This window comes from Oncorhynchus tshawytscha, unplaced genomic scaffold (genome assembly GCF_018296145.1).
Source record: "Oncorhynchus tshawytscha isolate Ot180627B unplaced genomic scaffold, Otsh_v2.0 Un_contig_5323_pilon_pilon, whole genome shotgun sequence".
Lineage (NCBI taxonomy): Eukaryota > Metazoa > Chordata > Actinopteri > Salmoniformes > Salmonidae > Oncorhynchus > Oncorhynchus tshawytscha.
The window spans coordinates 663-28,199 of record NW_024609088.1 but is presented as its reverse complement, the minus strand read 5'-3'; the positions used below and the strand labels follow the sequence as shown (position 1 = coordinate 28,199).

General features: G+C 50.0%; 2 protein-coding genes and 2 long non-coding RNA genes across 5 annotated transcripts; all 4 read left to right on the top strand.

Moving 5' to 3' along the window:
* Positions 1 to 51: 51 nt before the first annotated feature.
* On the top strand, positions 52 to 26,565 carry LOC121844250 (transmembrane anterior posterior transformation protein 1 homolog). Its single transcript, XM_042314153.1, is given in 15 exon segments — positions 52 to 281; positions 2,041 to 2,171; positions 5,838 to 5,956; positions 8,641 to 8,673; positions 8,795 to 8,831; positions 11,107 to 11,160; positions 12,396 to 12,465; positions 12,948 to 13,028; positions 17,642 to 17,751; positions 20,062 to 20,121; positions 20,229 to 20,297; positions 20,875 to 20,951; positions 25,357 to 25,418; positions 25,421 to 25,501; positions 26,552 to 26,565. Coding segments are annotated over 15 exon segments (1,179 nt in total). The 5' UTR covers positions 52 to 100.
* Positions 1,097 to 1,766, top strand: LOC121844252. Of its 2 annotated transcripts, none has more exons than XR_006081924.1 (3): positions 1,097 to 1,196; positions 1,332 to 1,513; positions 1,595 to 1,766. It is a non-coding gene; the product is annotated as an uncharacterized LOC121844252 (long non-coding RNA). The 2 variants fall into 2 exon arrangements; XR_006081923.1 differs by having other exon boundaries at positions 1,107 to 1,238; positions 1,283 to 1,513.
* Positions 6,711 to 7,494, top strand: LOC121844253. The gene is made up of 2 exons (XR_006081925.1): positions 6,711 to 7,091; positions 7,432 to 7,494. It is a non-coding gene; the product is annotated as an uncharacterized LOC121844253 (long non-coding RNA).
* Positions 26,478 to 27,249, top strand: LOC121844251 (transmembrane anterior posterior transformation protein 1 homolog). Its single transcript, XM_042314154.1, has one exon. It carries the CDS (start codon positions 26,583 to 26,585, stop codon positions 26,880 to 26,882), a length of 300 nt encoding a protein of 99 aa, XP_042170088.1. The 5' UTR covers positions 26,478 to 26,582; the 3' UTR covers positions 26,883 to 27,249.
* The last annotated feature ends 288 nt before the right edge of the window (positions 27,250 to 27,537 follow it).

Here is a 27,537-nt window from a genome sequence, read left to right as displayed (position 1 = left end):
GACTTCAGGTAGACAAACAGTATATGCGTGTTTCTGGCGCTACGTGGTGACGGAGCCACGTAAGTGACGCGCCTGTCTGTCAGCCGAGCCGTAGAACAAGATGGCGGACTCCTTAGCAGCGGCTCAGGGAGAGGAGAACGAACCGGAGAAAGAAGGCAAGGAGAGACGGATGGAGGGAGGTAGTGAGAGCCGGGGGTCGAAGGAGACCTCCGAGGTGACGGAGACGCTGGGGTTTTACGACAAGAAGAAAGTCCAGAAGGACAAGAAACGGAGTCTGTCTGGTGAGTACTGAAGCAGAACCTCTGAGCAGAGGAGAGCTCTCTGGTCTCGTTTCAAGCCCAGGTACTGGTTCAGGTGAGTACCAACGGAGCCCCGTCCACAAACACAGCCGGGTAGCTGGTGTGGCCATTTGATCAAATACTAAATTAATTACGGATTTAAGCATCCAAACAATAGTATGTAGTTAGTTACACAGCCAGTCAGCCAGATAACGGTGGTGGGGATGGTAGTAGTAGTAGTAGTAATACTAGCAGAAGTAGTAGTAGCGGTGGTGGTAGTAGCAGTAGTAGTAATAGTAGCAATAGTAGCAGTAGTAGCAATAGTAGCAGTAGTAGTAATAGTAGCAATAGTAGCAGTAATAGTAATAATAGTAGCAGTAGTAGCTAGTTAACAAACACAGCCAGCTAGCTAGTAGCTAACGTTAGTTACTTAATGCAGGGTTACAGCTAGCCAGCTAACTAGTTTGTTGTAGCTAGCTCCTGGACAGATGTAGATGGACAGATTGAGGAGCAGTGTGGACAGATTGAGGAGCAGTGTGGACAGATTGAGGAGCAGTGTGGACAGATTGAGGAGCAGTGTGGACAGATTGAGGTGCAGTGTGGACAGATTTAGATGGGACAGATTGAGGAGCAGTGTGGACAGATTGAGATGGACAGATTGAGGAGCAGTGTGGACAGATTTAGATGGACAGATTGAGGAGCAGTGTGGACAGATTGAGGAGCAGTGTGGACAGATTGAGGAGCAGTGTGGACAGATTGAGGAGCAGTGTGGACAGATTGAGGAGCACAATGAGGCTGACAGATTGAGGAGCAGTGTGGACAGATTTAGATGGACAGATTGAGGAGCAGTGTGACAGATTAGATGGACAGATTGAGGTGCAGTGTGGACAGATTGAGGAGCAGTGTGGACAGATTGAGGTGCAGTGTGGACAGATTTAGATGGACAGATTGAGGAGCAGTGTAGACAGTGTGATGACAGATTGAGGTAGTGTGGACAGATTTAGATGGACAGATTGAGGAGCAGTGTAGACAGATGTAGATGGACAGATTGAGGTGCAGTGTGGACAGATTGAGGTGCAGTGTGGACAGATTTAGATGGACAGATTGAGGAGCAGTGTGGACAGATTGAGGAGCAGTGTGGACAGATTTAGATGGACAGATTGAGGAGCAGTGTAGACAGATGTAGATGGACAGATTGAGGTGCAGTGTGGACAGATTTAGATGGACAGATTGAGGTGCAGTGTAGATGGACAGATTGAGGTGCAGTGTGGACAGATTTAGATGGACAGATTGAGGAGCAGTGTGGACAGATTGAGGAGCAGTGTGGACAGATTTAGATGGACAGATTGAGGAGCAGTGTAGACAGATGTAGATGGACAGATTGGGGTGCAGTGTGGACAGATTGAGGTGCAGTGTGGACAGATTTAGATGGACAGATTGAGGAGCAGTGTGGACAGATTGAGGAGCAGTGTGGACAGATTTAGATGGACAGAGAGGAGCAGTGTAGACAGATGTAGATGGACAGATTGGGGTGCAGTGTGGACAGATTGAGGTGCAGTGTGGACAGATTTAGATGGACAGATTGAGGAGCAGTGTGGACAGATTGAGGAGCAGTGTGGACAGATTTAGATGGACAGATTGAGGAGCAGTGTAGACAGATGTAGATGGACAGATTGGGGTGCAGTGTGGACAGATTGAGGTGCAGTGTGGACAGATTTAGATAGACGGATTGATGTGTGTGTGTGTGTGTGTGTGTGTGGAGATCTGTCCCTAGCGAGGTTCATGGGGGCGGAGCTGACCCGAGGATACTTCCTGGAACACAATGAGGCTAAATACACAGAGAGACGAGAGAGGGTCTATACCTGCCTCCGGATCCCCAAGGAACTAGAGAAGGTACACACACACACACACACACACCACCTTGGTTGAGGTTGACCGACTCTTTCCTCTTCCTCCCCCCCCCCAAACTCTTCCTCCCCTAACCCCCCCCCGCTCTTCCTCACCCTCCCACAACTAAATTACCGTCAAACACACGGTAATGGGGGGGCAGGAAATGGGGCTGAGCTGGACCCAAGGAAAGAAACACACCCCTAAACTAGACTAGACTTCTTCAATACAGCTAACTAACTAACCAAACACACCCCTAAACTAGACTAGCCTACTTCTATACAGCTAACTAACCAAACACACCCCTAAACTAGACTAGCCTACTACAATACAGCTAACTAACTAACCAAACACACCCCTAAACTAGACTAGCCTACTACAATACAGCTAACTAACTAACCAAACACACCCCTAAACTAGACTAGCCTACTTCAATACAGCTAACTAACCAAACACACCCCTAAACTAGACTAGCCTACTTCAATACAGTTAACTAACCAAACACACCCCTAAACTAGACTAGCCTACTACAATAGAGCTAACTAACCAACCAAACACACCCCTAAACTAGACTAGCCTACTGCAATACAGCTAACTAACCAAACACACCCCTAAACTAGACTAGCCTACTACAATACAAACTAAAGCTACTAACCAAACACACCCCTAAGCTAGACTAGCCTACTGCAATACAGCTAACTAACTAACCAAACACACCCCTAAACTAGACTAGCCTACTGCAATACAGCTAACTAACTAACCAAACACACCCCTAAACTAGACTAGCCTACTGCAATACAGCTAACTAACTAACCAAACACACCCCTAAACTAGACTAGCCTACTGCAATACAGCTAACTAACCAAACACACCCCTAAACTAGACTAGCCTACTACAATACAACTAACTAACCAAACACACCCCTAAACTAGACTAGCCTACTGCAATACAGCTAACTAACCAAACACACCCCTAAACTAGACTAGCCTACTGCAATACAGCTAACTAACTAACCAAACACACCCCTAAACTAGACTAGCCTACTACAATACAGCTAACTAACTAACCAAACACACCCCTAAACTAGACTAGCCTACTGCAATACAGCTAACTAACTAACCAAACACACCCCTAAACTAGACTAGCCTACTACAATACAGCTAACTAACTAACCAAACACACCCCTAAACTAGACTAGCCTACTTCTATACAGCTAACTAACTAACCAAACACACCCCTAAACTAGACTAGCCTACTACAATACAGTTAACTAACCAAAAATACAGCGGGTGGTCCGCCCAGTTCTACCTAGTGTTCTTAGACAACGTAGTCCTACGGGTAGTGTAACTTGGCTTGGTTCCCCCTTTTCCCACCATCAAAAACCATAACCAGAACAATACTCACAGGTGGGGACAAAGTGATATGGAGGTGCTCTAACAAAAGACAGCTCCATAAACAGAGATAGAGAGACACAGTAGGAGAGGGTGAAACACAGAGAGATAGAGAGACACAGTAGGAGAGGGTGAGACACAGAGAGACACAGTAGGAGAGGGTGAGACACAGAGAGACACAGTAGGAGATAGAGTAGGAGATAGAGAGATAGAGAGACACAGTAGGAGAGGGTGAAACACAGAGAGATAGAGAGACACAGTAGGAGAGGGTGAAACACAGAGAGATAGAGAGACACAGTAGGAGAGAGAGACACAGTAGGAGAGGGTGAAACACAGAGAGATCGAGAGACACAGTAGGAGATAGAGAGACACCGTAGGAGAGGGTGAAACACAGAGAGATAGAGACACAGTAGGAGAGGGTGAAACACAGAGAGATAGACACAGAGAGAGAAACCAGGGATGTGATACAGTAGGAGAGGGTGAAACAGAGGAGAGATTGGTGAAACAGAGAGATCGAGTTCAGAGGAAACATGGGACAGGGTTTTTAAACCAAGGGGATGTGATAATGGAAATAGGAGGTGTCTCTTCTGATTGATGATTGATTGATGATGGGGATGATGATTGATTGGTGACTGATTGGGGAGTGATGATTGATTGGTGACTGATTGGGGAGTGATGATTGATTGGTGACTGATTGGGGAGTGATGATTGATTGGTGACTGATTGGGGTGATGATTGATTGGTGACTGATTGGGGAGTGATGATTGATTGGTGACTGATTGGGGAGTGATGATTGCCACCTGTGAGGAGAGAAGGAGAGAAAAGAACACACAGGATACACACACAGGATACCTGTAACACTCCCCCTCTTCCTCCTCCTGCTCTTCCTCCCCCTGCCCTTCCCCTCCCCTTCCTCCTCCCACTCTTCCTGCCCCCTCTCCCACTCTTCCTGCCCCCTCCTCCCACTCTTCCTGCCCCCTCCTCCCCCTCCTCTCTTCCTGCCCCCTCCTCCCACTCTTCCTGCCCCCTCCTCCCACTCTTCCTGCCCCCTCCACCCACTCTTCCTGCCCCCCCTACTCCCTCTCTTCCTGCCCCCTCCTCCCTCTCTTCCTGCCCCCCGTCCTCCCTGTCTCTTCCTGCCCCAGTCACCGTCCTGCCCATGCTCTTCCTGCCCCGTAGTGAACTCCTCTTCCTGCCCCCACCGTCTAAATCTCCCTGTGTCTTCCTGCCCCCTCCTCCCTGTGTACTCTTCCTGCCCCTGTCTCTGTGTCCTGATGCTCTAAGTGAAATAAAACCACCCTAAATCTCTGTCCTCTCTTCTGTGCTCTGTAGTTGATGCTGATATAAAACCCCTAAACCTCTCACTCTTCCTGTAGTGAACCCTCTGTCCTGAACTCTCTTCCTGCCCTGTCTCTGTGTAGTTGATGCTTCCTGCCCCTCTGTGTAGTTGATGCTAAACAGTCACCATAGTGAACTCTTCCTGTCTCTGTGTAGTCCCACCATCTTCCTGCCCCCTAAATCTAAAGTTGATGCTGTAAGTCCACCATAGTGAACTAAATCTCTGTCCCCCTCCTCTGTGTAGTTGATGCTGTAAGTTCACCGTAGTGAACCCTAAATCACCTAGTGAACTAAATCCTGTCTCTGTGTAGTTGATCTTCCTGAAATAAAAACAGTCACCTCTGTCCTGAACCAGTCACCATCTAAATCTCTGTCTCTGTGTAGTTGATGCTGTAAGTGAAATAAACAGTCATCTGTAAGTGATATAAACAGTCACCAAGTCTCTCTGTCTCAGTCTTGATGATGCTGTAAGTGAAATAAACAGTCACCATAGTGAACTAAATCTCTGTCTCTGTGTAGTTGATGCTGTAAGTGATATAAACAGTCACCATAGTGAACTAAATCTCTGTCTCTCTGTGTAGTTGATGCTGTAAGTGATATAAACAGTCACCGTAGTGAACTAAATCTCTGTCTCTGTGTAGTTGATGCTGTAAGTGATATAAACAGTCACCGTAGTGAACTAAATCTCTGTCTCTGTGTAGTTGATGCTGTAAGTGATATAAACAGTCACCATAGTGAACTAAATCTCTGTCTCTCTGTGTAGTTGATGCTGTAAGTGATATAAACAGTCACCGTAGTGAACTAAATCTCTGTCTCTGTGTAGTTGATGCTGTAAGTGATATAAACAGTCACCGTAGTGAACTAAATCTCTGTCTCTGTGTAGTTGATGCTGTAAGTGATATAAACAGTCACCGTAGTGAACTAAATCTCTGTCTCTGTGTAGTTGATGCTGTTTGGGTTCTTCCTGTGTCTGGATGCCTTCCTGTACGTGTTCACCCTGCTGCCTCTCAGAGTTCTACTGGCCCTCGTCCACCTACTGACCCTACCCTGCTGTGGTCTGAGGTAACACCTACACACACCTCATCCACCTACTGACCCTACCCTGCTGTGGTCTGAGGTAACACACCTACACACACCTCATCCACCTACTGACCCTACCCTGCTGTGGTCTGAGGTAACACACCTACACACACCTCATCCACCTACTGACCCTACCCTGCTGTGGTCTGAGGTAACACACCTACACACACCTCATCAGACTACTGACCCTACCCTGCTGTGGTCTGAGGTAACACACCTACACACACCTCATCAGACTACTGACCCTACCCTGCTGTGGTCTGAGGTACCACACCTACACACACCTCATCAGACTACTGACCCTACCCTGCTGTGGTCTGAGGTAACACACCTACACACACCTCATCAGACTACTGACCCTACCCTGCTGTGGTCTGAGGTAACACACCTACACACACCTCATCCACCTACTGACCCTACCCTGCTGTGGTCTGAGGTAACACACCTACACACACCTCATCCACCTACTGACCCTACCCTGCTGTGGTCTGAGGTAACACACCTACACACACCTCATCCACCTACTGACCCTACCCTGCTGTGGTCTGAGGTAACACACCTACACACACCTCATCAGACTACTGACCCTACCCTGCTGTGGTCTGAGGTAACACACCTACACACACCTCATCAGACTACTGACCCTACCCTGCTGTGGTCTGAGGTAACACACCTACACACACCTCATCAGACTACTGACCCTACCCTGCTGTGGTCTGAGGTAACACACCTACACACACCTCATCAGACTACTGACCCTACCCTGCTGTGGTCTGAGGTAACACCCTACACACACCTCATCAGACTACTGACCCTACCCTGCTGTGGTCTGAGGTAACACACCTACACACACCTCATCCACCTACTGACCCTACCCTGCTGTGGTCTGAGGTAACACACCTACACACACCTCATCAGACTACTGACCCTACCCTGCTGTGGTCTGAGGTAACACACCTACACACACCTCATCAGACTACTGACCCTACCCTGCTGTGGTCTGAGGTAACACACCTACACACACCTCATCAGACTACTGACCCTACCCTGCTGTGGTCTGAGGTAACACCTACACACACCTCATCCACCTACTGACCCTACCCTGCTGTGGTCTGAGGTAACACACCTACACACACCTCATCCACCTACTGACCCTACCCTGCTGTGGTCTGAGGTAACACACCTACACACACCTCATCAGACTACTGACCCTACCCTGCTGTGGTCTGAGGTAACACACCTACACACACCTCATCAGACTACTGACCCTACCCTGCTGTGGTCTGAGGTAACACACCTACACACACCTCATCAGACTACTGACCCTACCCTGCTGTGGTCTGAGGTAACACACCTACACACACCTCATCAGACTACTGACCCTACCCTGCTGTGGTCTGAGGTAACACCTACACACACCTCATCAGACTACTGACCCTACCCTGCTGTGGTCTGAGGTAACACACCTACACACACCTCATCAGACTACTGACCCTACCCTGCTGTGGTCTGAGGTAACACACCATTAAACACACCTCATCAGACTACTGACCCTACCCTGCTGTGGTCTGAGGTACATAACACACCTACACAGACCTCATCAGACTACTGACCCTACCCTGCTGTGGTCTGATTAAAGATAACACAAGCTGTCCTGTACACACCTCATCAGACTACTGACCCTACCCTGCTGTGGTCTGAGGTAACACCTACTCACCTCATCAGACTACTGACCCTACCCTGCTGTGGTCTGAGGTAACTGTCTACACACACCTCATCAGACTACTGACCCTACCCAGCTGTGGTCTGAGGTAACATCATGCTACACACACCTCATCAGACTACAGTGACCCTACCCTCCAGCTGTGGTCTGTGATGTGTTGGTTTCATCATGCTAACTCTTCACACACCTCATCCAGACTACTGACCAGCCACCCTGCTGTGGTCTGAAGGTTTCACACCTGTTGTGTTACGTCATCAGACTACTGACCCTACAGCATGATGTGGTCTGAGGTCAGAGGACAGTCTGTCACAAACCTCATTATCTAGACTGCTGACCCTAACCTGCTGAGACTCTGCATGATGTAACACCTGACAGACACCTCATCAGACTACTGACCCTACCCTGCTGTGGTCTGAGGTAACACACCTACACACACCTCATCAGACTACTGACCCTAGGACAGTCTGTCATCCCTGCAGCTGTGGTCACCTGTACCTGCAGCTAATACACTCACCTGTACACACCTCAGCTTTTAACTACCTGACCCTACCTGCTGCTTTCTGAGGTACCACCTGTACCTGTACCTGCACCTCATCAGACTACCTGACCTGTACCTGCAGCTTTCTGAGGTAACTCACCTACCTGTACCTGCAGCAGACTACTCACCTGTACCCTGCAGTGGTCTGACCTGGTAACACCTCACCACCTCATCAGACTTTTACTGACCCTCCCTAGAATGGACCTGAGCTGCCACTCAGCATTAAAGATACCTATTGGGGGTAAGGTCCTGCATAGACTTGTCCTGTACATCACCTGTCTCACTACAGAAACAGGAGATAATACCTCACCTGTACCTGCAGCTTTTAATACTTCAGAAACAGGAGATAGACTAGTGTCCTGTCCTGCAGGGGGTGTAATGTACATCAAGCTGTCTGACCTGCAGTGGGTCTCCTCTCCTCCAGCCCAGGTCTGTGATGTACCTGGTTTCATCATGCTAACTCTTCTCTCTCTCCTCACCTCCACCTGGGCTTTTCTCCTCCAGCCCAGGTCTGTGACCTGTGTTGGTTTCATCACCTAACTCTTCTCCTCTCCTCCAGCTCCACAGTGGGTCTCACCTGTCCTGTACCTGCCCAGGTCTGTGATTGTTCACCTCATCATGCAACTCTTTAATACCTCACCTCCCTGTACCTGGGTCTCCTCTCCTCCAGCCAGCCCAGGTCTGTGATGCTTTTAATTTCATCATGCTAACTCTTCTCTTCTCCTCCCCTCCACAGTGGGCTTTTAATACCTCACCTCTCCTGCAGCCAGCCCAGGTCTGTGATGTGTTGAAGGGTTTCCTCACCTGTGGTTTTAATGTTACCTCACCTGAGCTACCTGGAGCTTTTAAGCCTCACCTGATGTATCACCTCACCTGAGGACCTGTCATCAAACCTATATTACCTGTACCTGCAGCTTTTAATAACACACTGAGACCTACAGCTTTTGTATCACCTGACCTGCAGCTTCATCAAACTCTATATTACCTCACCTGTATCTACACCTGTACCTGAGACCTACAGCTGATTAATACCTCACCTGTCACCTGTACCTGCAGCTTTTAATACCTCACCTGTACCTGCAGCTTTTAATACCTCACCTGTACCTGTACCTGCAGCTTTTAATACCTCACCTGTACCTGTACCTGCAGCTTTTAATACCTCACCTGTACCTGTACCTGCAGCTTTTAATACCTCACCTGTACCTGTACCTGCAGCTTTTAATACCTCACCTGTACCTGCAGCTTTTAATACCTCACCTCACCTGCAGCTTTTAATACCTCACCTGTACCTGTAGCAGCTTTTAATACCTCACCTGTACCTGCAGCTTTTAATACCTCACCTGAACCTGCAGCTTTTAATACCTCACCTCTACCTGCAGCTTTTAATACCTCACCTGAACCTGCAGCTTTTAATACCTCACCTGAACCTGCAGCTTTTAATACCTCACCTCTACCTGCAGCTTTTAATTCCTCACCTGTACCTGCAGCTTTTAATTCCTCACCTGTACCTGCAGCTTTTAATACCTCACCTCTACCTGCAGCTTTTCATACCTCACCTCTACCTGCAGCTTTTCATACCTCACCTGAACCTGCAGCTTTACACTGAGACACACACGCACAACCGACTAACTGTGTGTTTGTGCATTTGTTTTCCCTACAGGTAGACTAACCGTGTGTGTGTGTTCCCTGCAGGTTGCAGACAGGTTGTTCTCTTCGTTTGGTCAGGACATTCTGGACGCTCTCTACTGGACTGCTACAGAACCTAAAGAGAAGAAGAGAGCTCATATAGGAGTTGTTCCTCACTTCCTCATGGCTGTTCTATATGTCTGTATCCTTACTTACTAAATCTAAAGAGACGGTATAGGAGTTGTCGCTCACTTCCTGTCTGTATCCTTACTTACTGAACCTAAAGAGAGACGGTATAGGAGTTGTAGCTCACTTCCTGTCTGTATCCTTATTTACTGAACCTAAAGAGGGACGGTATAGGAGTTGTAACTTACTTCCTGTGTCTGTATCCTTACCTACTGAACCTAAAGAGGAGAAGAGAGCTCATATAGGAGTTGTAGCTCACTTCCTCATGGGGTGTGTGTATCAGGCTGTTTTCCTGAGTGTGTAGTCAGGTTGTGTTGGTGTGTATTATCAGGCTGTTTTCCTGAGTGTGTAGTCAGGTTGTGTTGGTGTGTGTATCAGGCTGTTTTCCTGAGTGTGTAGTCAGGTTGTGTTGGTGTGTATTATCAGGCTGTTTTCCTGAGTGTGTAGTCAGGTTGTGTTGGTGTGTATTATCAGGCTGTTTTCCTGAGTGTGTCAGGTTGTGTTGGTGTGTATTAGGCTTTTTCCTGTGTTGTCAGGTTGTGTGTGTATCAGGTGTTTTCCTGAGTGTGTATTATCAGGCTGTTTTCCTGAGTGTGTAGTCAGGTTGTGTTGGTGTGTATTATCAGGCTGTTTTCCTGAGTGTGTAGTCAGGTTGTGTTGGTGTGTATTATCAGGCTGTTTTCCTGAGTGTGTAGTCAGGTTGTGTTGGTGTGTATTATCAGGCTGTTTTCCTGAGTGTGTAGTCAGGTTGTGTTGGTGTATTATCAGGCTGTTTTCCTGAGTGTGTAGTCAGGTTGTGTTGGTGTGTATTATCAGGCTGTTTTCCTGAGTGTGTAGTCAGGTTGTGTTGGTGTGTATTATCAGGCTGTTTTCCTGAGTGTGTAGTCAGGTTGTGTTGGTGTGTATTATCAGGCTGTTTTCCTGAGTGTGTAGTCAGGTTGTGTTGGTGTGTATTATCAGGCTGTTTTCCTGAGTGTGCAGTGAGGTTGTGTTGGTGTGTATTATCAGGCTGTTTTCCTGAGTGTGTGTCAGGTTCTGTTGGTCCAGGCCACTATCTGAACTGCCTTCAACTCTCACAACAAGTCTCTACTCACCATCATGATGTCAAACAACGTGAGTCCACACACACACACTGTTTTCACACACACACACACACACACACACACACACACTGGTGTGTATTATCAGGCTGTTTTCTGAGACACCCACCCAGAGCAGGTTTGTGTTTGTCTGTAACACACACACACACACACACACACACACACACACACACACACACACACACACAGACACTGACATATTACACACACACACACACACACACTGAGACACCCACCCAGAGCAGTTGACTGTTGTGTTTTTCTGAGACACACTGAGACACACTGAGACACCCACCCAGAGTGTGTGTTTCTCTGGTGTGTATTGAGACACCCACCCAGATCAGGAACTGTTTTCAGATGTCTACAGGTGTGTGAGACACCCACCCAGATCAGTGACTGTGTGTGTATCTGAGGCTGTTTTCCTGAGACACCCAGTCAGATCAGTGGTGTGTGTTTCAGGCTGTTTTCTGAGACACAGGTTGTGACCACATCAACCTTTCAGATGTGTAACAGTGTGTTGGTGTATAACTACCCAGATATCAGGCTGTTTTCCTGAGTGTGTTCAGGTTGTGTTGGTGTGTATACTCACCTGTTTTCCTGAGTGTGTAGTCAGTGACTGTTGGTGTGTTTATCTGTTTTCCTGAGTGTGTACAGGTGTGTTGGTGTGTACACAGGCCCTGGTGAGACACACACACACATGAGTGTTTTATTCAGGTTGTGTTGACTGTTGTGTATTGAGACACACTGAGACACCCACCCAGATCAGTGACTGTTGTTTCTCTGAGACACACTGAGACACACTGAGACACCCACCCAGATCAGTGACTGGTGTTTTCTGAGACACACTGAGACACACAGTTCTTCATGCTACACCTCATCATGGACCCCACCCACTATCAGTGACTGTTGCCTTCACACTCTCACACACAACACTCTACACATCATGATGTCAAACAACGTGAGTCCACACACACACACACACACACACACACACACACACACACTGAGACACACACACACACACACACACTGAGACACCCACCCAGAGCAGCACTATTGTGTTTGTCTGTAACACACTGAGACACACACACACACACACTGAGACACCCACCCAGATCAGTGACTATTGTGTTTGTCTGTAACACACTGAGACACACACACACACACACACACACACACACACACACACACACACACACACACACTGAGACACCCACCCAGATCAGTGACTGTTGTGTTTGTCTGTAGTTCGTGGAGATCAAAGGAAGTGTGTTTAAGAAGTTTGAGAAGAACAACCTCTTTCAGATGTCTAACAGTGGTGAGTATAACTACCCCTGACCTCTAATCCCTGACTTCTAATCCCTTACCTCTAACCCCTAACCTCTGACCTCTATCAACCTCTTTCAGATGTCTAACAGTGGTGAGTATAACTACCCCTGACCTCTGACCCCTTGGGGTCTCTCCCTGACCTCTGACCCCTTGGCGCCTCTCTCTGACCCCTGACCTCTCTAACCCTGGTGGTCATATTCTGACATTAAAACATTTTTATTCCACCTGGGTTGTTATTGAGGTAAATATAACAGTAATTCTGCTCTTCTCTCCCCCTCCTCCCCCTCTCTCTCCTATTCTCGCTCTCTCTCTCTATTGCCTCTCTCTCCCTCTATGCCCCCCAGTCTCTCCAATTCTCCCCCATCTCTTTCTCCATCACCCCACCCTCTCTCTTACATCCCCTCCTCCCCATCTCTCTCTTTCTCTCCCCCCCTCCTCTCTCTATCCCCTCCTCCCTCTCTCTCTCCACAGATATAAAGGAGAGGTTCACTAACTATGTTCTGTTACTCATTGTCTGTCTACGGAACATGGAGCAGTTCTCATGGAATCCTGGTAACTACTGTCTGCCTGTCTGTCTGTCTGCCTGCTGTCTGTGTGTTGCTGTCTGCCTGTCTGTCTGTCTGTCTGCTGGACTGTCTGTCTGTCTGTCTGGGTCTAAAAAGGTGTCTGTCTGTCTGGTCTGTCTGTCTGCTGCCTGTCTGTCTGGTGTTGCTACTGTGGGCCTAAAAGGTGTAACACGGTGGGGCCTAAAAGGTGTAATACTGTGGGGCCTAAAAGGTGTAATACTGTGGGGCCTAAAAGGTGTAACACTGTGGGGCCTAAAAGGTGTCTCTGTGGGGCCTAAAAGGTGTAACACTGTGGGGCCTAAAAGGTGTGTTAGAGCAGGACTGGGTTCTGGTGTGTTGGAGCAGGACTGGGTTCTGGTGTGTTGGAGCAGGACTGGGTTCTGGTGTGTTAGAGCAGGACTGGGTTCTGGTGTGTTAGAGTAGGACTGGGTTCTGGTGTGTTAGAGCAGGACTGGGTTCTGGTGTGTTGGAGCAGGACTGGGTTCTGGTGTGTTAGAGTAGGACTGGGTTCTGGTGTGTTAGAGCAGGACTGGGTTCTGGTGTGTTGGAGCAGGACTGGATTCTGGTGTGGAGCAGGACTGGGTTCTGGTGTGTTAGAGTAGGACTGGGTTCTGGTGTGTTAGGAGTAGGGTTGACTGGGTTCTGGTGTGTTAGAGACTGGGTTCTGGTGTGTTGGTATCTCTCCCGGAGGAGGGTTGACCACTGGGTTCTGGGAGTTGTTGACCACTGGGTTCTGGTCCTGGAGGAGGGTGGACTGGGTTCTGGAGTGTTAGACCAGGATCTCCCTGAGGAGGGTTGACCACCAGTATCTCTCCTGGAGGAGGGTTGACCACCCAGTATCTCTCCTGGAGGAGGGTTGACCACCCAGTATCTCTCCTGGAGGAGGGTTGACCACCCAGTATCTCTCCTGGAGGAGGGTTGACCACCCAGTATCTCTCCTGGAGGAGGGTTGACCACCCAGTATCTCTCCTGGAGGAGGGTTGACCACCCAGTATCTCTCCCGGAGGAAGGTTGACCACCCAGTATCTCTCCTGGAGGAGGGTTGACCACCCAGTATCTCTCCTGGAGGAGGGTTGACCACCCAGTATCTCTCCTGGAGGAGGGTTGACCATCCAGTATCTCTCCTGGAGGAGGGTTGACCACCCAGTATCTCTCCTGGAGGAGGGTTGACCACCCAGTATCACTCCCGGAGGAGGGTTGACCACCCAGTATCTCTCCTGGAGGAGGGTTGACCACCCAGTATCTCTCCTGGAGGAGGGTTGACCACCCAGTATCTCTCCTGGAGGAGGGTTGACCACCCAGTATCTCTCCTGGAGGAGGGTTGACCACCCAGTATCTCTCCTGGAGGAGGGTTGACCACCTAGTATCTCTCCTGGAGGAGGGTTGACCACCCAGTATCTCTCCTGGAGGAGGGTTGACCACTCAGTATCTCTCCCTCCTGGAGGAGGGTTGACCACCCTCCAGACCACTTTACAATTACAACCAAATGTTTTCTAAAGTAATTCCCTCATTGAATGAACCAGGGATCAAATGTCTGAGCTGGGCAAGGCGGCCAGCTGAGAGGGTGGTCTGTTGGTAAGGCTAAAGGTGGGCCAGGTGGCTAGCTGAGAGGGTGATAAGGCTAAAGGTGGCCAGCTGAGATGGTGGTCTATTGGTAAGGCTAAAGGTGGCCAGGTGGCCAGCTGAGATGGCGATAAGGCTAAAGGTGGGCCAGGTGGCTAGCTGAGATGGTTGTCTATTGGTAAGGCTAAAGGTGGGCCAAGTGGCTAGCTGAGATGGTGATGTATTGGAAAGGCTAAAGGTGGGCAGGTGGCTAGCTGAGAGGGTGGTCTATTGGTAAGGCTAAAGGTGGGCCAGGTGGCTAGCTGAGAGGGTGATAAGGCTAAAGGTGGCCAGCTGAGATGGTGGTCTATTGGTAAGGCTAAAGGTGGGCCAGGTGGCTAGCTGAGATGGTTGTCTATTGGTAAGGCTAAAGGTGGGCCAAGTGGCTAGCTGAGATGGTGATATATTGGAAAGGCTAAAGGTGGGCCATGTGGCTAGCTGAGATGGTGGTCTATTGGTAAAGCTAAAGGTGGCCAGGTGGCCAGCTGAGATGGCTGATGGCCAGCTGAAGGCTAAAAAGTGGGCCAGGTGGCTAGCTGAGATGGTGGTCTATTGGTAAAGGCTAAAGGTGGGCCAGGTGGCCAGCTGAGAGGGTGATAAGGCTAAAGGTGGGCCAGGTGGTTAGCTGAGATGGTGGTCTATTGGTAAGGCTAAAGGTGGGCCAGGTGACTAGCTGAGAGGGTGATAAGGCTAAAGGTGGCCAGGTGGCTAGCTGAGAGGGTGATAAGGCTAAAGGTGGGCCAGGTGGCTAGCTGAGAGGGTGGTCTATTGGTAAGGCTAAAGGTGGGCCAAGTGGCCAGCTGAGATGGTGATGTATTGGTAAGGCTAAAGGTGGGCCAGGTGGCTAGCTGAGATGGTGGTCTATTGGTAAGGCTAAAGGTGGCCAGGTGGCCAGCTGAGATGGTGATAAGGCTAAAGGTGGGCCAGGTGGATAGCTGAGATGGTGGTCTATTGGTAAGGCTAAAGGTGGGCCAGGTGGATAGCTGAGATGGTGATGTATTGGTAAGGCTTAAGGTGGGCCAGGTGGCTAGCTGAGATGGTGATGTATTGGTAAGGCTAAAGGTGGGCCAGGTGGCTAGCTGAGAGGGTGGTAAGGCTAAAGGTGGGCCAGGTGGCTAGCTGGTAGAAAGGTGGGCCAGGTGTGATGGCCAGGTGGCTAGCTGGTAAGGCTAAAGGTGGGCCAGGTGGATAGCTGAGAGGGTGGTCTATTGGTAAGGCTAAAGGTGGGCCAGGTGGCTAGCTGAGATGGGATGATTGGTAAGGCTAAAGGTGGGCCAGGTGGCTAGCTGAGATGGTGGATAAGGCTAAAGGTGGGCCAGGTGGCTAGCTGAGATGGTGATAAGGCTAAAGGTGGGCCAGGTGGCTAGCTGAGATGGTGGTGATTGGTAAAGCTAAAGGTGGGCCATGGTTGGTAAGGCAGCTAAAGGTGGGTGGGCCAGGTGGCTAGCTGAGATGATAAGGGGTGGTGGTTAGCTGAGAGGGTGGTATTGGTAAGGCTAAAGGTGGGCCAGGTGGCTAGCTGAGAGGGTGATAAGGCTAAAGGTGGCCAGGTGGCTAAAGGTGCTGAGAGGGTGGTCTATAAGGCTAAAGGTGGGCCAGGTGGCCAGCTGAGAGGGTGATCTATTGGTAAGGCTAAAGGTGGGCCAGGTGGCTAGCTGAGATGGCTGGTGGGCCAGGTGGCTATGGCTGGTAAGCTGAGAGCTAAAAAGGTGGGCCAGGTGGATAGCTGAGAGGTGGTGATTATTGGTAAGGCTAAAGGTGGGCCAGGTGGCTAGCTGAGATGGTGATGTATTGGTAAGGCTAAAGGTGGGCCAGGTGGCCAGCTGAGATGGTGGTCTATTGGTAAGGCTAAAGGTGGGCCAGGTGGCTAGCTGAGAGGGTGATAAGGCTAAAGGTGGGACAGGTGGATAGCTGAGAGGGTGGTCTATTGGTAAAGGCTAAAGGTGGGCCAGGTGGCCAGCTGAGAGGGTGGTCTATTGGTAAGGCTAAAGGTGGGCCAGGTGGCTGAGAGGTGATGTGGTGATAAGGCTAAAGATGGCCAGGTGGATAGCTGAGAGGGTGATAATGGCTAAAGGTGGGCCAGGTGGATAGCTGAGATGGTGATAAGGCTAAAGGTGGCCAGGTGGCCAGCTGAGAGGGTGGTCTATTGGTAAGGCTAACGGTGGGCCAGTGGCTAGCTGAGAGGGTGGTCTATTGGTAAGGCTAAAGGTTGGCCAGGTGGCCAGCTTAGATGATGATAAGGCTAAAGGTGGCCAGGTGGCTAGCTGAGAGGGTGGTCTATTGGTAAGGCTAAAGGTGGCCAGGTGGCTAGCTGAGAGGGTGATCTATTGATAAGGCTAAAGGTGGGCCAGGTGGCTGCTGAGATGGTGGTCTATTGGTAAGGCTGAAGGTGGCCAGGTGGCTAGCTGAGAGGGTGATCTATTGGTACGGCTAAAGGTGGCCAGGTGGCTAGCTGAGAGGGTGATAAGGCTAAAGGTGGCCAGGTGGACCAGCTGAGAGGGTGGTCTATTGGTAAGGCTAAAGGTGCCCAGGTGGCCAGCTGAGAGGGTGGTCTATTGGTAAGGCTAAAGGTGGGTCAGCAGCCAGCTGAGATCTTGATCTATTGGTAAGACTGAAACAACAAATTCTCCCCGTGTTCAGGGGAGAATTTCACAGCATAGGAGTTACTTGTCAGTTCAGCTGTTGTAATATTGTTTTACTCTGTCATAATTGCATTGACCAGAGGAAAGACAGGTCAGAGCACATTGGACTGTTTTACAACCGGATTATCAGCACTCGTCATAAACTGGACTCGTATCGACTGGGTGTCTGTATTGAAAATGTATCAATCGCTGATGTTATTGATTTAGTGATGTATTAATAATGTATTGATCATTTCCTGATCGGTTAATATGAATGATTAGTGTTGTATTGATAATGTACTGATGATTTCATTATTGATTAGTGATGTTTTGATAATGTACTGATCGGTTAATATGATTTGATTTTTAATGACAGACCACCTGTGGGTGCTGTTTCCTGACGTCGTCATGGTGATAGCGTCTGAGGTTACCGTGGATGTCGTCAAGCACGCCTTCATCACCAAGTTTAACGACATCACTGCAGACGTAAGTGTCCGTCCCTCCCTCCCTCAGTCCGTCCTCTCCTGGGGGTGTGGTTTAGGGTTAGTTTAACGACATCACTGCAGACGTAAGTGTCCATCCCTCCCTCCCTCAGTCCGTCCTCTCGTGGGGGTGTGGTTTAGGGTTAGTTTAACGACATCACTGCAGACGTAAGTGTCCCTCCCTCCCTCCGTCCTCTCCTGGGGGTGTGGTTTAGGGTTAGTTTAACGACATCACTGCAGACGTAAGTGTCCCTCCCTCCCTCCGTCCTCTCCTGGGGGATGTGGTTTAGGGTTAGATGATGATAAGGCTAAAGGTGGCCAGGTGGCTAGCTGAGAGGGTGGTCTATTGGTAAGGCTAAAGGTGGCTAGCTGAGAGGGTGATCTATTGATAAGGCTAAAGGTGGTCAGCTGAGATGGTGGTCTATTGGTAAGGCTAAAGGTGGGCCAGGTGCCTAGCTGAGAGGGTGGTCTATTGATAAGGCTAAAGGTGGGCCAGGTGGCTAGCTGAGAGGGTGGTCTATTGGTAAGGCTAAAGGTGGGCCAGGTGGCCAGCTGAGGGTGGTGGTGATAAGGCTAAAGGTGGGCCAGGTGGCTAGCTGAGATGGTGATAAGGCTAAAGGTGGGCCAGGTGGCTAGCTGAGAGGGTGGCTATTGGTAAGGCTAAAGGTGGGCCAGGTGGCTAGCTGAGAGGGTGGTCTAAAGGTTGGCTAAGGCTAAAGGCTGGGCCAGGTGGCTAGCTGAGAGGGTGGTCTATTGGTAAGGCTAAAGGTGGCCAGGTGGCTAGCTGAGAGGGTGGCTATTGGTAAGGCTAAAGTTGGGCCAGGTGGCTAGCTGAGAGGGTGGTCTATTGGTAAGGCTAAAGGTGGCCAGGTGGCCAGCTGAGAGGGTGGTCTATTGGTAAGGCGAAAGGTGGCCAGGTGGCCAGCTGAGAGGGTGGTCTATTGGTAAGGCTAAAGGTGGGCTAGGTGGCTAGCTGAGATGGTCTATTGGTAAGGCTATTGGCCAGCTAAGGCTAAAGGTGGGCCAGGTGGATAGCTGAGATGGTGGTCTATTGGTAAGGCTAAAGGTGGGCCAGGTGGCTAGCTGAGATGGTGATGTATTGGTAAGGCTAAAGGTGGGCCAGGTGGTTAGCTGAGAGGGTGGTCTATTGGTAAGGCTAAAGGTGGGCCAGGTAGATAGCTGAGAGGGTGATATTGGTAGGCTAAAGGTGGGCCAGGTGGCTAGCTGAGAGGGTGGTCTATTGGTAAGGCTAAAGGTGGGCCAGGTGGCTAGCTGAGATGGTGATCTATTGGTAAGGCTAAAGGTGGGCCAGGTGGCTAGCTGAGAGGGTGGTCTATTGGTAAGGCTAAAGGTGGGCCAGGTGGTGTGTCTACAGGTGTCACGCCCTGACCTTAGAGAGCCTTTTATTCTCTAATTTGGTTAGGTCGGGGTGTGACTAGGTGGTTACTCTAGTTTTTGTGTTGGCCTGGTATGGTTCCCAATCAGAGGCAGCTGTCTATCGTTGTCTCTGATTGGGGATCATATTTAGGCAGCCCTTTTCCCCACTGGGTTTTTGTGGGATCTTGTTTTTGTGTTGATGCCTGTGAGCTCTACAGAACGTCACGTTTCGTTGCTCTTTGTTGTTGTGAGTTTCATTTAATAAACATGTGGAACTCCATTCGCGCTGCGCCTTGGTCCGTTAACTCATTAGACGATCGTGACAGCTGGGTAAAAATAAACATTCAGCCAGTTTAAAAAAACAAATCTAACTATGTCATCAAGGGTGCCGATATATTAGAGCTCATCTGTTTACCACATCTATGTCATCACATCTATGTCATCATGTCAGGGTGCCGATATATCTATGTCATCAAGGGTGCCTATATATTAGAGCTCATCTGTTTACCACATCTATGTCATCAAGGGTGCCGATATATTAGAGCTCATCTGTTTACCACATCTATGTCATCAAGGGTGCCGATATATTAGAGCTCATCTGTTTACCACATCTATGTCATCAAGGGTGCCGATATATTAGAGCTCATCTCTTTACCACATCTATGTCATCAAGAGCTCATCTGTTTACCACATCTATGCCGATATATTTAGAGCTCATCTCTTTACCACATCTATGTCATCAAGGGTGCCGATATATTAGAGCTCATCTGTTTACCACATCTATGTCATCAAGGGTGCCGATATATTAGAGCTCATCTCTTTACCACATCTATGTCATCAAGGGTGCCGATATATTAGAGCTCATCTCTTTACCACATCTATGTCATCAAAGGTGCCGATATATTAGAGCTCATCTGTTTACCACATCTGTCATCAGGTCTACGGGGAGTACCGCGCCAGCCTGGCGTTTGACCTCGTCAGCAGCAGACAGAAAAACGTGAGATTTAAACATGAATATTGATGATGATTTAATATATTGTATTGATTTATTGATGAGTTGTTTTTGACGGGTCATTATTCATATGGTGTGTGTTTGTTTACCAGGCCTATACAGACTACAGTGACTCAGTCTCCAGGAGAATGGGCTTCATTCCACTGCCTTTAGCTCTGCTGGTAAGAGACTGGCTGGGTCTGCAGGCCTGGGTTCAACTAGTATTACAGCTCTTTAAGGCTGGGTCTGCAGGCCTGGGTTCAACTAGTATTACAGCTCTTTAAGGCTGGGTCTGCAGGCCTGGGTTCAACTAGTATTACAACTCTTTAAGGGTGGGTCTGCAGGCCTGGGTTCAACTAGTATTACAACTCTTTAAGGGTGGGTCTGCAGGCCTGGGTTCAACTAGTATTACAGCTCTTTAATGCTGGGTCTGCAGGCCTGGGTTCAACTAGTATTACAGCTCTTTAAGGGTGGGTCTGCAGACCTGGGTTCAACTAGTATTACAGCTCTTTAAGGCTGGGTCTGCAGGTCTGGGTTCAACTAGTATTACAGCTCATTAAGGGTGGGTCTGCCTCATTAAGGGTGGGTCTGAGGGAGGAGACAGGGTTATTATTGATTGGGCTGGTATTGATATTGAATCCAGGTCTGGGGGAGGAGACAGGGTTATTATTGATTAGGCTGATATTGAACCCAGGTCTGAAGGGAGGAGACAGGGTTATTATTGACAGGGATATTGGTGTGTGTGTGTGTCTGTTTCAGTTGATCAGGGTGGTGACCAGCTCAGTGAAGATCCAGGGATCTCTCTCCTTCATGTGTGTTCTTCTCTTCTACCTGGGGTAAGATGTCTTCTCTTCTACCTGGGGGTAAGATGTCCTCTCTTCTACCTGGGGGTAAGACACCTTCTCTTCTACCTGGGGGTAAGACACCTTCCCTTCTGCCTGGGGGATGTAAGATGTCTTCTCTTCTACCTGGGGTAAGATGTCTTCTCTTCTACCTGGGGTAAGACACCTTCTCTTCTACCTGGGGTAAGATGCCTTCTTATCTACCTGGGGTAAGACACCTTCTCTTCTACCTGGGGGTAAGACACCTTCTCTTCTACCTGGGGGTAAGACACCTTCTCTTCTACCTGGGGTAAGATGTCTTCTCTTCTACCTGGGGTAAGGCGCCTTCTTATCTACCTGGGGTAAGGTGCCTTCTCTTCTGCCTGGAGGTAAGACACCTTCTCTTCTACCTGAGGTAAGATGCCTTCTCTTCTGCCTGGGGGTAAGACACCTTCTCTTCTACCTGGGGTAAGATGCCTTCTCCTCTACCTGGGGGTAAGACACCTTATCTACCTGGGGGTAAGACAGCTTCTCTTGTACCTGGGGGTAAGACACCTTCTCTTGTACCTGGGGTAAGGTGCCTTCTTATCTACCTGGGGTAAGATGTCTTCTCTTGTACCTGGGGTAAGGTGCCTTCTCTTCTACCTGGGGTAAGATGCCTTCTCTTCTACCTGGGGTAAGATGTCTTCTCTTCTACCTGGGGTAAGACACCTTCTCTTCTACCTGGGGGTAAGATGTCTTCTCTTCTACCTGGGGTAAGACACCTTCTCTTCTACCTGGGGTAAGATGTCCTCTCTTCTACCTGGGGTAAGACACCTTCTCTTCTACCTGGGGGTAAGACACCTTCTCTTCTGCCTGGGGGTAAGATGTCTTCTCTTCTACCTGGGGTAAGATGCCTTCTCTTCTACCTGGGGGAAGATGCCTTCTTATCTACCTCGGGTAAGATGTCTTCTCTTCTACCTGGGGTAAGATGCCTTCTCTTCTACCTGGGGGAAGATGCCTTCTTATCTACCTCGGGTAAGATGTCTTCTCTTCTACCTGGGGTAAGATGCCTTCTTATCTACCTGGGGGTAAGACACCTTCTCTTCTGCCTGGGGGTAAGATGTCTTCTCTTCTACCTGGGGTAAGATGCCTTCTCTTCTACCTGGGGTAAGGTGCCTTCTTATCTACCTGGGGTAAGATGTCTTCTCTTCTACCTGGGGTAAGATGCCTTCTTATCTACCTGGGGGTAAGACACCTTCTCTTCTACCTGGGGTAAGACACCTTCTCTTCTGCCTGGGGGTAAGACACCTTCTCTTCTGCCTGGGGGTAAGACACCTTCTCTTCTACCTGGGGGTAAGACACCTTCTCTTCTGCCTGGGGTAAGACACCTTCTCTTCTACCTAGGGTAAGATGCCTTCTCTTCTACCTGGGGTAAGACACCTTATCTACCTGGGGGTAAGACAGCTTCTCTTGTACCTGGGGGTAAGACACCTTCTCTTGTACCTGGGGTAAGGTGCCTTCTTATCTACCTGGGGTAAGATGTCTTCTCTTGTACCTGGGGTAAGGTGCCTTCTCTTCTACCTGGGGTAAGACGCCTTCTCTTCTACCTGGGGTAAGATGCCTTCTCTTCTACCTGGGGTAAGATGCCTTCTCTTCTACCTGGGGTAAGATGCCTTCTCTTCTACCTGGGGGTAAGATGCCTTCTCTTCTACCTGGGGTAAGATGCCTTCTCTTCTACCTGGGGTAAGACCCCTTCTCTTCTGCCTGGGGGTAAGACACCTTCTCTTCTACCTGGGGTAAGATGCCTTCTCTTCTACCTGGGGGTAAGATGCCTTCTCTTCTACCTGGGGTAAGATGCCTTCTCTTCTACCTGGGGTAGATGCCTTCTCTTCTACCTGGGGTAAGACACCTTCTCTTCTACCTGGGGGTAAGATGTCTTCTCTTCTACCTGGGGTAAGACACCTTCTCTTCTACCTGTGGGTAAGATGTCTTCTCTTCTACCTGGGGGTAAGGTGCCTTCTCTTCTACCTGGGGTAAGACGCCTTCTCTTCTACCTGGGGGTAAGATGCCTTCTCTTCTACCTGGGGGTAAGATGCCTTCTCTTCTACCTGGGGTAAGATGCCTTCTCTTCTGCCTGGGGTAAGACACCTTCTCTTCTGCCTGGGGGTAAGACACCTTCTCTTCTACCTGGGGTAAGATGCCTTCTCTTCTACCTGGGGGTAAGATGCCTTCTCTTCTACCTGGGGTAAGACACCTTCTCTTCTACCTGGAGTAAGATGCCTTCTCTTCTACCTGGGGTAAGACACCTTCTCTTCTACCTGGGGTAAGATGTCTTCTCTTCTACCTGGGGTAAGACACCTTCTCTTCTACCTTCTTCTTCTACCTGGGGGTAAGATGTCTTCTCTTCTACCTGGGGGTAAGATGCCTTCTCTTGTACCTGGGGGTAAAACGCCATTTTAAAAGGCCCCCTAGTGGTCTCAGGGTCCTAAACGACCACTTCTGTCCAATATCGGATGGGCCTCACACACGTGAAGGAAGAGAGGTATTTCTCAACTCTACTGAGGAAATTAAACCTCTCTCTATCTGCAGTATGTCACTAAGACGAGGATGCCGTTTGAGGTGAAAATTAAATGAAAATGAAATCGTGTTTATCGTTGTCGAGCAAAATGGGTTAATTTCTGGTGGTGTGTCTTTTGTCCAGCTCTGGTCTGATGGGGTCTGTTGTCCAGCTCTGGTCTGATGGGGTCTTTTGTCCAGCTCTGGTCTGATGGGGTCTTTTGTCCAGCTCTGGTCTGATGGGGTCTTTTGTCCAGCTCTGGTCTGATGGGGTCTTTTGTCCAGCTCTGGTCTGATGGGGTCTGTTGTCCAGCTCTGGTCTGATGGGGTCTGTTGTCCAGCTCTGGTCTGATGGGGTCTGTTGTCCAGCTCTGGTCTGATGGGGTCTGTTGTCCAGCTCTGGTCTGATGGGGTCTGTTGTCCAGCTCTGGTCTGATGGGGTCTGTTGTCCAGCTCTGGTCTGATGGGGTCTGTTGTCCAGCTCTGGTCTGATGGGGTCTGTTGTCCAGCTCTGGTCTGATGGGGTCTTTTGTCCAGCTCTGGTCTGATGGGGTCTTTTGTCCAGCTCTGGTCTGATGGGGTCTGTTGTCCGTATCACCCAGCTCTGGTCTGATGGAGTCTGTTGTCCAGCTCTGGTCTGATGGGGTCTGTTGTCCAGCTCTGGTCTGATGGGGTCTGTTGTCCAGCTCTGGTCTGATGGGGTCTGTTGTCCAGCTCTGGTATGATGGGGTCTTTTGTCCAGCTCTGGTATGATGGGGTCTTTTGTCCAGCTCTGGTCTGATGGAGTCTGTTGTCCAGCTCTGGTCTGATGGGGTCTTTGTCCAGCTCTGGTATGATGGGGTCTGTTGTCCAGCTCTGGTCTGATGGGGTCTGTTGTCCAGCTCTGGTCTGATGGGGTCTGTTGTCCAGCTCTGGTCTGATGGGGTCTTTTGTCCAGCTCTGGTCTGATGGGGTCTTTTGTCCAGCTCTGGTCTGATGGGGTCTTTTGTCCAGCTCTGGTCTGATGGGGTCTGTTGTCCAGCTCTGGTCTGATGGGGTCTGTTGTCCGTATCACCCAGCTCTGGTCTGATGGGGTCTGTTGTCCAGCTCTGGTCTGATGGGGTCTTTTGTCCAGCTCTGGTCTGATGGGGTCTGTTGTCCAGCTCTGGTCTGATGGGTCTGTTGTCCAGCTCTGGTATGATGGGGTCTGTTGTCCAGCTCTGCTCTGATGGGGTCTGTTGTCCAGCTCTGGTCTGATGGGGTCTGTTGTCCAGCTCTGGTATGATGGGGTCTTTTGTCCAGCTCTGGTATGATGGGGTCTTTTGTCCAGCTCTGGTCTGATGGAGTCTGTTGTCCAGCTCTGTCTGATGGGGTCTTTGTCCAGTCTGATGGGGTCTGTTGTCCAGCTCTGGTATGATGGGGTCTTTTGTCCAGCTCTGGTCTGATGGGGTCTGTTGTCCAGCTCTGGTCTGGATGGGGTCTTTTGTCCAGCTCTGGTCTGATGGGGTCTTTTGTCCAGCTCTGGTCTGATGGGGTCTGTTGTCCGTATCACCCAGCTCTGGTCTGATGGGGTCTGTTGTCCAGCTCTGGTCTGATGGGGTCTGTTGTCCGTATCACCCAGCTCTGGTCTGATGGGGTCTGTTGTCCAGCTCTGGTCTGATGGGGTCTTTTGTCCAGCTCTGGTCTGATGGGGTCTGTTGTCCAGCTCTGGTCTGATGGGTCTGTTGTCCAGCTCTGGTATGATGGGGGGTCTGTTGTCCACTTACTACCCCAAAGGGTATCTTTAACTGTGTGTGTGTGTGTGTGTGTGTGTGTGTGTGTGTGTGTGTGTGTGTGTGTGTGTGTGTGTGTGTGTGTGTGTGTGTGTGTGTGTGTGTGTGTGTGTGTGTGTGTGTGTGTGTAGGATGATCTCTCTGAAGGTACTGAACAGTATCGTGTTGCTGGGAACGTCCTGTGTGTTCGTAAAGAAGCCAATATGGAGGAGAAGCTGTTCCAGTCTCCCCCTCTGCTGCCTCCAGCCGCTCCAACTCTAGAGCACACAGACCCAGGTAACACACACCACCCCTCCAGGTAACACACACCACCCCCCCAGGTAACACACACCACCCCCCAGGTAACACACCCACCCCCCCAGGTAACACACACCACCCCCAGGTAACACACACACACCCCCCTCCAGGTAACACACACACACCACCCCTCCAGGTAACACACACACACCCCCCTCCAGGTAACACACACACCACCCCCCAGGTAACAACACACAGGTAACACACACACACCCCCAGGTAACACACACACCACCCCTCCAGGTAACACACACACCCCCTCCAGGTAACACACACACCACCCCTCCAGGTAACACCTCCAGGTAACACACACCACCCTCCAGGTAACACACACCCCCCATCCAGGTAACACACACACCACCCCTCCAGGTAACACACACACCACCCCTCCAGGTAACACACACCACCCCTCCAGGTAACACACACACCACCCCCAGGTAACCAGGTAACACACACCACCCCCCAGGTAACACGCACACCACCCCTCCAGGTAACACGCACACACCACCCTCCAGGTAACACACACACCACCCCCAGGTAACACACACCACCCCTCCAGGTAACACACACACCACCCCTCCAGGTAACACGCACACCACCCCTCCAGGTAACACACACACCACCCCTCCAGGTAACACACACACCACCCCTCCAGGTAACACACACACCACCCCCCAGGTAACACACACACCACCCCCAGGTAACACACACACCACCCCTCCAGGTAACACACACACCACCCCTCCAGGTAACACACACACCAGGTAACCCACCACCCCTCCAGGTAACACACACCACCCCCCAGGTAACACACACCACCCCCCTCCAGGTAGCACACCCTTCCACACCACCCCCAGGTAACACCACCTCCTCTTGTCTCCACCCCCCCCCTCTTCCCCCTCCTCCCCCCCTCCTCCTCCCCCTCCTCCCCCTCCCCCTCTCCCCCTCCTCCTCCCCCATCCTCCTCTTGTCTCCTCCCTGCTGATTGTTCTAGTCTCTCTTCCTGACATAAATATCATTGTTGTTCAGAACCGATTAAATAAAGAAAAATAGAATCTCCATGCTAACGGTTGCTAACCCCACCCCACAAGGTGAGCCAATCGTAGAAGAGGGGGTCGTGTCTTCAGCGTCAGTCACTTGTCAGCCAACCAACCACCAGCAAGAGAGTCCCGCCTCCACTCTGCCAACCAGCCAATCAGACGATCACTTCCTGACCACGCCCGACGGCGAGGACGGCGACAAGGACATCTCCGCGGCAACGGGAGAGGAAGGAGAGGGGCTTAAACATAGAAACCCCGCCCCCAAGAAAGACCTATTGGAGATCGACCGCTTCACTATCTGTGGAAACCGCATCGACTGACACACACACACAATTGACTGGCTGATACCATGGCAACAAGAGACTGGCCAGGGGTTAAGAGGTCGTGCACTCAGATGGACTCGCAAGACTGAACTCTGGGTATTTTATTTATTAACAACGCGGCTGTTATGTCAGCTGTCGTAGTGAGGTCGTAACACTACGTGAAGCTCCTTAAGGACGATGAAGCGTTCAGAAGACACTCTGATGATGATGATGATGATGATGGTGTTTAACACAAACTGACTGGTTGGTTTTTCCTCTAAAGATGTTTTGTCAATTTGTAAAAAAATTAAAATAAGACAAAAAATATTCATTTTAACAGTGCATTTAACCATTAATCTGCTCCAGGAGAGTGATGACAACGAACCCCCCCCACACACACACACACACACAGACTCTCTCATCATCTGGTTGTGCCCCCCCACACACACACACCCCACACACACACACACAGACTTCCATCATCTGGTTGGAGGTTCACACAGCTCTCTCATCATCTGGTTGTGCCCCCCACACACTCTCACCATCCTGTGTAACTGAACTGTGTTGAATGCCTCTTTAAGACTCACACTCGTGACATCACACTTCCTGGAGGTTCACACCCCTTTATTCCACATGTTGTTGTTGCTACAGTCTGAATTTATAATGACTATAT

What these genes read in the sequence shown, in the direction of transcription:
- LOC121844251 (XM_042314154.1), top strand. Translation starts at nt 26,583, where the DNA reads ATGCTAACGGTTGCTAACCCCACCCCACAAGGTGAGCCAATCGTAGAA.